Source organism: Otolemur garnettii, unplaced genomic scaffold (assembly GCF_000181295.1).
Source record: "Otolemur garnettii isolate 467f Iridium unplaced genomic scaffold, OtoGar3 scaffold00016, whole genome shotgun sequence".
In the NCBI taxonomy this organism is placed as follows: domain Eukaryota; kingdom Metazoa; phylum Chordata; class Mammalia; order Primates; family Galagidae; genus Otolemur; species Otolemur garnettii.
In genome coordinates this window covers 29663380-29673854 of record NW_003852411.1, presented here as the reverse complement: position 1 = coordinate 29673854, position 10475 = coordinate 29663380, and the positions used below count along the sequence as shown (strand labels likewise).

The window sequence follows — 10475 nt, the reverse complement described above, 5'->3', positions numbered from 1 at the left end:
TCTATTTAAAAATTCTATGACAGAAGGAGATGGCTAAAGCTTTCCTCTGCAAGCAGCAGTTGGCCTTCTCCATTCCCACTCCATTGGTATTGACATGTGGAGGGGATTTCAACGTTTCACAATTTAACCCAGTGTAGTTCAATACATTTAGTGTAGATTATCCAACATTTGTTTGATAAATGAAGTAAATAAAGCTCTGCTTGAATCAAATACTGAAACAGAAAACCTGGTTTTATAGTTTCTGCCCCTCCTCTCTAATTCTGACTTCCCTGGCCAAAAGTGTTTTCACCCCCTGACCTTTCCTTCCTGTGTGTTTGTGGTCAACTCTTTCTTACCAGTTTCTTAGTCCCGATGCTGAGCTATCTGTTCACATAGCTTAACCTGGGACAGTGACACACAGTTTGTTTTATGCTTTCTTTTCCAATCCCCTGTCCCCAGTCTCCAGGCCCCTTCCTAGGACCATTTTCTACTTACAGTGCTAAGAGAGTTTGCCATTATATACTTGCAGACCATCCCAATTCTGATAGACTCCCTGGAAAACTGAATTCTGCATTACCCTTGTGGTATTCTGTCACCCCACCCCCCCCACCCCCCCCACCCCCCCGCCATGGCCCATGTTCTAGGAAGACAGCCTTCTCTCTGGGGCCAGATGGCAGTACTGCCTCTGGCCTATCCTGGACCACTCTGTTCTTTCTCAGCCATCCCCTTCAATGGTTCTGCAGAATCCCTTCAATCCTAGCAGTTCCCACATTCTGTCTGGAAGGGGTTTGGGATTCCCTGAAGGCAACCAGCCCTGCAGCAATAGATGCAGACTGCTGTCCAGCTGGCTCTACCTCAACCATCCTACTGATCTATTTATTTAGGAACAATTCTTATATGAGGGAATGGTTAGGACAGTGTATAGCCTTCCCACTTCAATTCCTAAGGATGTAGCTAATCACTGGGGTTTCACTGTTGGCACTTGAAGATCATAGGCCTTTCCTTTCCATTGGCAATAAAGAGAAAATAGAGAATGGGGGGAGGGGGAGTTCTCAACCCAGGCTTTGAGTTGTATTTTTCCTGCTGCTCGTGGAGATGCCTAATGAGGATGATGGGGTTGCAAATTCAGAGAAAGGTTCAGAGATGCTGCTGCCACTGCTCTTATTACCCCCATGAGAGAAGGGGTCATTTGCTCTAAGGGTCCTTGCTCCATTTAAATTTGTGGTCCTTCCAATTACTTGATGCATTTTGAAGGTTTCTTTGCACAGAGAAATACAGTCCCGTGTCCACTGCAAACAGGAGCATCAACACCAGGAGGAAAGTGACTCTATGCCAAGGAAAGAGTGCTGAAATGGGTGGACTTATTGAGCCTAGAAGAAGTAGAGGGATGAGAGAAATTAGTCACTAAGGCAGAAATTTGGAACAGACAATAAGATCACCAGTGGAGAGTCTTCCTGACACCTGCCAAGAGACAAATCATAGGAATGGTGGAGAGTCTGGGGGAAAACCATCACTTCTTCCTGTTGGCTCCTGATCTTAGTGCTATCTGAGCAGACACAGCTCATCAAACACTTAGCAATAACTTCTGTTTATTTGACAGAGATGTAACAGGGAATGTTAGCAAGTTAGGTTGTAGGTGGGTTTTGTGGGACAATAATGAAATTGTCAGACAATGTCGTTGTCTATAAACTGGGACAAATTTGTGGATTTTTAGTTTCAATTTTTCTAAATCTCTAAAAAAAGATTTATCAGAATAGTATAAAGAACTCTCATGTATCTTTTATTCAGATTCACTAATTGTTTACATTTTGCTCCATTTGCTTCATCATTTGCTCTCTTTCCCTGACCATTTGAGAGGATTTACTTTCAATTTAAAGTGGAATTAAGTTATTTTTATTCAAATTATTGCAGTTTTCTTAAAACCTCAAAAGGTGTTTTGCTACCTTTACACATGAAAACTGTTTACAATTTAGGTCTTGGTCCAACTACAGATAGAAGTTCCGTGAAATCGGGAAGTCCAGGAAAATCATGTGAGATCTCTGATCCTCAGATTGGCACTTTAGGAACTAGAGATGTGGGGTTTTGTTTGTTTGTTTGAGATAGAGCCTCACTTTCTTGCCCTTGGTAGAGTGCTGAGGCATAAGCCTAGCTCACAGCAACCTCAAATTCTTGGGCTCAAGTGATCCTCTTGCCTTAGCCTCCCAAGTAGCTGGGACTACAGGCGTCCACCACAATACCTGGCTATTTTTAGAGATGGGGTCTCTCTCTTGTTCATGCTGGTCTCTCAGTTCCTAAGCTCAAGCCATCCACCTGCCTTGGCCTCCCAGAATGCTAGGATTACAGGCATGAGCTATCGCACCCAGCCCTCAGAGATGTATTTTAGACTTACTGGGATCCAAAATTCCACTGAATTCTAGGTATTAGTACTTGTTCAATTCTTTCATTTTACCTAATAATTAAATTTATAGGCTTTAAGGTCTTTGGTGTGACCTTAAGGAGAAGTATATGTATGTATGTATATAGGTATTCATTTATTATTACACCTTAGTTACTCCATCTGTAATGGAGTCAACATTGCCTATCTCATATGCTGGGAAAATACACTATGATGATCAAACTAGGTGCATGTAAATAATTATTTACTGTCTCTAGCACACTGAAAAGTGCCCACTAAATGCCAGTTCCTCTTTGTTACACAGAAAGAAATTGGGGTTCAGAGACACGAAGTGCCTTACTCACAGCCACACAGCTATTAGCTGCAGAACCAGAACCCAGCTTCTGAGCCCGTCCTGTGAGGGGAGGAAGGGCTCTTGGCAGCTTAGCTCTTGGCTAAGACTTCGATGAGAAAGGAGGGCGGATGAAGATGGGCCAGCATGATAGGGACACGTGACATCATGGGTATGGCTATGGTAAGGACAGGTGTGTTTATGGGGGAGGAAATGTAGCTTTTGCCCCTGTTGTCACATTGCAGAGTGAATGACATCTCTCAGTTGCCTCTGAGGAATATTGTGAAACAGAACTACAACTCCCTAGCAATCGGGGAGTTTCAGGGTCTCTGCTAGTTACCAGGAGGGAACCCTATATAAAGAAGTCTGTGGAAGAATCAGAAATCACCTCCCAAATCATTTCCCAGTGTGAGCGGCAGCTCCACACACAGCTCTAGGGTTGCACATATCTCACCTCGAATGGTGATGTTCACAGTCTCAGAAGACACGTTTTTCTTTCCGATAAGCCCTCTGCAGAAGTATAAGCCGCTGTCATCAGCTGTGGCTTTTTGAATGTGGAGGTCAGAATTCTCATGGAAATACCTTTTGCCTCTGCCATTCTGTAAATACGTGACCTTGTGCATAAAAGTGTTCTTCCAGGTGTGACACCTCAGGTGAACGTCCTCCCCTGCCTTGTACTCCCACTTACGGGACTGGAGCAACAACCAGCCTGAAAGACACAGACAGACCCCAGACCCAGTGGCCTCAGTGCTCACTGACACTCACCACCCAGACCTCAGCACATAGGGCAAGCTGACTGGGAGCCATCTGTACATAGCTCACTTTGGGAAAAAGGTGAATAAGCTCTGCAAGAGAACTCAGATCACACCAAGACATTTTATCTGATGGGGAAGAGGGATACACACACACATGATCAAAATGTAAGGTTAGAGCAGAGGGACTAAGTAATGAGGCAGGGGAGAACCCTTCGGCGTTAGACTCAGGTTTGCCGTGGCAGTTCATAAGTTGTCACAGCAAGCTCTGAATCAAAGAGCAAAAACTGCATTTGAAAATGATGATTTGCCCCATTAGAGAAAAGATAGATTTCAGAAGGAATAGGTGGTTGTAGAAATATGGAAAGACTTCTGAAGCAGTCAGGAGTAAGGTGAGTTGGGTGGCTGGAGATGTGACTGCAGAAATAGTTAAGGGGCACTTAAAGATTCAGAGAGGGGAAAGGCGAGACTGGTAGTGCTCCTGATAATCAGTGGTTTCTGAAGCACTAAAGGGCCTTGGGGGAAACAATCTTCACTACTGAGTGTGACCTTCATGAGACAAAATTCAATCACTGGGATACTTGTTTTCCCAACTGTCTCACCAAGTTGCCAGACTCCACATAGAGAGAACATGAAGTCATGGTCAGGAGGGGACCCAAATAATTAAAAATTACATTGCAGGTAAATATTATAATGAGATTCATGAGACAACGATAAGTTAAAAAGGCAGAATAGAGGCAGCACCTGTGGCTCAAAAGGGTAGGGTGCTAGCCCCATATGCTGGAGGTGGTGGGTTCAAACCCAGCCCCAGCCAAAAAAATAAAATAAAATAAAAAGGCAGAATACCAAAAGTATCTATGACAGGAACAAAAGGAAGGATATGCACTTAGGTATTAACAAGGGTTTTCTCTAAGGGAATAGGGCCCAAGGTCTTTTAAATTTCTCCTTTTATCTTCTATATATATTTGAAAATGAACTCAAATGACTTTTATCATAACAAAACAACATTTACTATAATTTTATTTATTTTATTTTTTTAAGATGAAGTGCATGGCATCAGCCTAGCTCACAGAAGCCTCAGAGTGGTCCTTCTGCATCAGCTTCCCAAGTAGCAACTACAGGCACCCACCACAACGCCTAGCTAATTTTTCTATTTTTAGTAGAAACAGAGTTTTACTTTTGCTCAGAATGATCTTGAACTCCTGAGCTCAAGCAATCCTCCTGCTTTGGTCTCCCAGAGTGCTAAGATTACAGGCATGAGCTGCCACACCCAGCCAATTTACTATAATTTTAAAACTCTACTACCTCATGCTAGAAAAAATTGATAGAACATGTTTTAGTGAAGATTCTCTACCAGGAAGATTTTCTAAAGGTAATTTTTATGGCTTATTAAGATGCCTCATTTATCAAAAGAGGCTATGTACTTATATCCACTTACTTTTTCAGCAAAGAGATGACTCGTTATTGGCATAAGTTTATGATATATATATATCCCAGTGGCCTTTGGGGAATATTCTTATTCCAATCTGTCCTGTCATGTACTCAGTAAATGTCCATATATATATTCATTCAACTAATACTTTATCGAACACCCACTGTGTACCATTGTGCAGACTGCATATACTCGAATGACAGGACACAGGGCCCCTTGCCTCAGAGAATCTACAAACTATAAATATACATACACAGAAATAAATTATAATACAAAACAATAAGCACTACAATAGGCTGAGAACAAAGGACTTGGCCAATGAGATTGAGATAAAGAAATTCTGCCTGACCAAAGTAAAGCAAGATTTTCAGAGGAGGAGGTAAGTGAAAGGGGTGCTGAAGGATTATTGGGAGTTTGCCTGGCAAAGTTAATTCTCTTGGTCACAGTTTAACATAGACCACATTGACTAGACTTCTAAAGCCAGTTTCTAGAGCCAAGTTCAAGGCAAATTAATATCTCCCAGATTTGATTTTGATTTTTCAATTGTTTCCTCTTGGTAAATCCCCATTTTATTGGATCTTCGGGGCCATCTCTCACCTAGCTAGATACTTGACATTTCTTGTAGCTCTGTAGAATGAGATCATGTCAGGTGGGTGGTACAGTCAGAAACAAAGAAGCCATGAAAATAAGTTTCTGAAGCCCAATGCTATTGAACTCTGCTGCCAATCCACTTCTCTTATGTCATCCTTCCCCTCCAGGCTTGTCCCACCCACATTGTGCAAGTGGGGCACCCATGGAAGTAGAGTCAGGCTTACAAGGTTACCCTGCAGCTACCAGGCTATGGGATGTGTCTTGAGGGACACCAGGAAAGATTCCCTCCTCCAAAATATTTCTCCTACCTGCTTCTGATGCCTAGATTCTGGCAATAGTACACACATACTTTAATTCCATGAGTAAGGTGCAAACTGAGCATGTGTATCTCTGCACTGGGAAATGTGTCACCTTGCTAAATCTGTGCTGAAGCGTAAGTTTGAGCATGGCATTGAGAAAGATAGAGAGCTAGATCTGACACTGGGCCATTAGGGATGATTTAGGAGGTAGCTTAGAGCATTATGTCTTAGAAAGTGAGAAGGAGATTGAAGTCCTCAAAGCAAATTCATTAATTTATTCAGTACCTACTATTGAATATCAATGTCACACCCTGACTTTCTGATGACACATTCGCATTATATGTATTCTACGTGTCATGATTCCTAGAATTGTGTGATGCAGCAGTCTTACATCTATCCTATGGCAGACTCTGAAATTTTCCTAAGGCCTACTTGTAGCTGGGACTACAACTCTTATATCAGGCAATGGGACCACAGATTATCTCATTTTAATTTTAATGCCTAAGAACATCATCTTTGGGCTCTTCCTAGGCATATGAGGACCCCTCGTTTCACCCTTTATTGGCGAGTTCCTGCTTCCCCTTCATGGACTTACCCACATGGACTTCTAGCTGCACTGGGTCACTGAGTGTAGAGAGGTTTGTCTGGCACTTGTACTCTCCGCTGTGCTCAACTCTGGCATCTGCAATAAAGTAGCTCGAGTCCTTGTTGGAGAGGAGGTTCCCATTGTGAAACCACTCTGTGCTCTTGTTTCCAGGTGGATGGTCCCCATTGCACTGCAGAGTCACGTTGTCTTCCTGGAGTACCCTATCCCATGAAGGAACTAGGGACACCACAGCCTTTGGAAGATCTGCTGAGGAGTAAGAGAATGTGAGGTGAGGACAGGTAGAGGAGCAGGCCCTGTCCTGGCATTCTCAGGGAGGCTCAAAGCCAGAGGAAGCCCATGGAAAACCCACAGTTCATGTCTCAATCTGAGTCTGTGACTCAATATTAGAGCCTCTCGGCCCCATTTTGGATCTACTCTGTATCTTATGGAAAACTGGCCAGAGAAGCATAGGGACCCCAGCCCTGCCATGTTGGGGGAGCTGTCCCTGCAAACACCCATCGGTAGTTTCCCATGCAATGGACATTTCCCAACATCCTGTGGACATCCCGCCCATATGTGCCTCATTTGATCGACCCAAGACTACAAAGTAAACTCACCAGCGTGCAAGCCAGATGAAACTGCAAGATAAAAGAATGAATCAAACACTGAGTGAGAGCAGGGATCAGGATGTCTGGAATGTCAAGCAAGTTTAAAATTCCCCTGCCTGCCCCTGCCTCAGGACCCTGGTGTTTCCAAGAATCTGGATTTCTAGCGGATACCTCTCCTTCTGTCTGCTCTCTGGTCTCTAATGTTCATGCATCCTACCCACTGTCCACCCAAATCCCTATTTTCAACACCTTTCTCTATTCCTTGTTTCCTGTCCAAACTCATAAATTAAGAATATTGATTGAATTTCCCTGAATAAAGCTACAGAAAGAATCTCAACCCAAGCTCCCCAGACAGGGTAGAAATTAAAAGGCATAGGGCACCAGGTGCAGTGGCTTATGTCTATAATCCTAGCACTCTGGGAGGACAAAGAGGCCAGACTGCTTGAGCTCAGGAGTTTGAGAACAGCCTGAGCAAGAGCAAAGCCCCCATCTGTACTAAAAACAGAAAAATTGTAGTAGAGGCAGGAAGATCACTTGAGCCTAGAAATTTGAGGTTGCTGTGAGCTATGATAATGCCAAGGCACTTTACCCAGAGTGACAAAATAAGACTGTGCCTCCCCCCAGAAAAGTCATAGGGAGAACCTGTTATGTCAGACTGGAAGAAACTGACCTTAGGGACCATCTGGTGCAGGCATCCTCAAACTACGGCCCGCGGGCCACATTCACCCCGCCTAGGACATTCATTTATCTGGCCTACCAGGTGTTTTTGCCGCCACTGCCTGTCCTGGGGCCTGACTTGTCCTGGGGCCCGCAGTCTGGCCCTCCAATGGTCTGAGGGACAGTGAACTGGCCCTCTGTTTAAAAAGTTTGTGGACCCCTGATCTAGTGTAAGCTCTTCAATTTACATGCAGAACGGAGACCCAGCCAGGTGAAGTAACTGACCTTGCTCCCCTTCCTTTTCTGGCTATGCCCAAATCAGATCCAACATTCTTCTCATTTATAGGCCACAGATGGCTTTCCTAGGAGCTAAACCCATGGCTGTAGACGTGGTGAAGAGTTCCATCTTGAGGGGTCTCATTCCTAGCCCCCTAGGGGGTCTCTGAGCCACTCAGGGCATCATTGCTTCCCCCTCAGCCAGAGAGCCCCAGACTTACCAAGAAGTAGCAGAGCCGTCTGCGGTAGCAGCTGCCACATGATGCTGCCCTAGAGTGTATAAGTCACTGAAGACATCTGGGCACCTAAAGGGACCCAGCTGACCAGAAACAGGAAGTAAACAGTCTTTCCCCAAGTCCGTCACACACCAGCTTCCTTTCTGGGAACGTCATCTGATTCTTGAAACTGAACACTGATGCATGAGCCCCATGATAGGGCAGGAAGAGTAAGAAAAGAACCTGGAGGAGAAGCCACGGCGGGTGTGGTACCTTCACTCCTCACAGGTCTGCAGCTGAACACCTGGTGACACAGCAGAGTCTATAAGAGTGTCCTCAGCAGTGCCAAGGAGCTTGCACCTATCTCCTGGGTTTGGGTCCTCCTAGCACCAAGAATGGCACAGCATAACCCCAGGGGCTGAGACTCAACAGGGAGGCCCTTCCCTGAGGGGTCTTTTCAGAATTTCTCACACCCTTGCCTGGCCTAGACCCATCCCCATCCAGCCCAGGGCCTGCCTATATACAGAAAGTAGTAATTTAAAATCCACAGACCACTAGAAGTATCTCTGCCTCAATGTTATCTCATTCCACAATTTCTTTCAAAATTCAAAACACACATGTCCCTGGGGCATGTATTCCACAGGCCCTATTAACTTTTTTATGGAGTAAGGGGGAAGGACAGGGTCTTTGCTATGTTGCCCAAGGCCTTGGCCTCCCAAAGTGCTAGGATTATAGGTGTGAGCCATGGCACCCAGCCCGCTAACCTCTTAAGTGATTTTTTTTTCAAGATAGAGTCTCACTATGTAGCCCTCAGTAGAGTTCTGTGGTGTCACAGCTCACAGCAACCTCAAATTCTTGGGCTTAGGTGATTCTCTTGCCTCAGACTCCTAACTAGGTGGGACTATAGGTGCCCACTACAATGCCTGGCTTTCTTTTGTTGCAGTTGTCATTGTTGTTTAGCTGGCCACAGCCGGGTTTCAAACCCACCAGCCTCCATGTATGTGGCCAAGAAACTCAGGCGGTAGGATAGAAATGGGCCCTAGGAGGAGACACCAGTGAAAGCCTGAAAGGATCACAGAGAAGGTCAGGGGTTGGAGGAAGAGAGGACAGGAACTCTTTTACCTTCACCATGGTGTTACGAGGGCTGAGCTGAGCCACACTAGTGCAGATTAGCTTTGGCCCACCGGGTCCACTGGTGTGAGAGTCTAGTAGCCAAGGGCTCTAGGGCTCCTTACCAGAAAAGGTGGTGATAAGGGGGCCAGGAAGTGGTAATATTGTTAACCTCTTCTCCTATCTCTGGGTCCTCCCCCAGCTCACACTTTGTTTACTCTCACATCAGTCCAAGTCTCAGACAGAAAAACGAATGACTCTGCTTGGTTGTGCCACTGCCCCAGCAGGCTCCTGGACACCTGCAACAGGTCTTACCTGGCTTGGAAAAGCCCAAGAGGTGAGCAGCAAACAGATGTGAGCAGGTGACACTTGGCAGGGGTAGAATGGCATCAGGGGCTGGCACAGGTGCCCACTGATCACAGCTTCGGACTAATGCCCTTCCCACTCAGGAATCATATAAAAATCACTACTCAGGTTTTGTTTTGCTCTTGAGTAGATTTAACCGATCCTGCCCTGTTGTCATCCACTTACCCCTCAACCCCCCCGCCTCCCCCCATGTTTGTTTAGCAGCCCTCTTCCCACAGGCTTTTGGATTAGATGTCTGGGTAGAAATGAACCAGGCAGCCATTGCAGTACCTCTTTTTTTTTTTTTATTGAATGGTAACTATGTACATTAATGCACTTCTGGGGTACAGTGTGAGGTGCAGTACCTCTTTCTCAAGTGATTTGTTTACGCCTTGCAAAATCCAGGCTAGTATCTGGAAATGTAAATTTACTTGCTGTAGTACTATAGACACTTATCTGGAAACCTACAACAGGAACCTGTCTTCAAGAATTAATTCTCTCTGAAGCAATAGGTAGACATTCCGCAGCTTATCCTTCACAGTTACCTGAGAGATTTTCTGCATGTGACTTCTAATGCACGCACCCACTTAGTTTTGCTTCTTTGAGGTTTTAATTTATCTTATTTATTTATTTTTTCTTTGAGACAGAGTTTTGCTCTGTCACTTTGGCTTGTGCACTGGTGTCAGTCTGGCTCACAGCAACCTCAAACTCGTGAGCTCAAGCCCACCACAAGGCTAATTTTTCTATTTGTTTTGCTCAGGCTGGTCTTGAACTCCTGAGCTGAACAGATCCTTCTGCCTCAGCCTCCCAGAGCCCTAGGCTGAGGTTTTGTTTTCTTCTTTGACTCATCTTTTGTCTGCAGTCCTGGAATAGAGAGAAGAATTGTTAGCTGCAGAGAA

At 44.9% G+C, this 10475-nt stretch overlaps 1 protein-coding gene across 2 annotated transcripts; it reads right to left on the bottom strand.

Moving 5' to 3' along the window:
- Window positions 1-605: 605 nt before the first annotated feature.
- Window positions 606-8190, bottom strand: LOC100959197 (low affinity immunoglobulin gamma Fc region receptor III-like). Of its 2 annotated transcripts, none has more exons than XM_012802722.2 (5): window positions 8128-8190; window positions 6983-7003; window positions 6375-6632; window positions 3160-3414; window positions 606-1349 (listed from the first exon to the last, which is right to left on the bottom strand). In XM_012802722.2, exons 1-5 carry the CDS (start codon window positions 8165-8167, stop codon window positions 1174-1176), a joined length of 750 nt encoding a protein of 249 aa, XP_012658176.1. In that variant the 5' UTR covers window positions 8168-8190; the 3' UTR covers window positions 606-1173. The 2 variants fall into 2 exon arrangements, with proteins under 2 accessions (XP_012658176.1, XP_012658173.1); XM_012802719.2 differs by having other exon boundaries at window positions 6375-6629.
- Between the last annotated feature and the right edge of the window lie 2285 nt (window positions 8191-10475).

Excerpts from the sequence above, each read along its gene's own strand:
- LOC100959197 (XM_012802722.2), bottom strand. The coding sequence starts at position 8,167 with ATGTGGCAGCTGCTACCGCAGACGGCTCTGCTACTTCTTG. Across the intron at positions 7,004-8,127 it reads GACGGCTCTGCTACTTCTTG|TTTCATCTGGCTTGCACGCT; the intron begins GTAAGTCTGGGG and ends TTTATCTTGCAG. Across the intron at positions 1,350-3,159 it reads TGTGAACATCACCATTCGAG|GCTCAATAAGTCCACCCATT; the intron begins GTGAGATATGTG and ends TACTTCTTCTAG.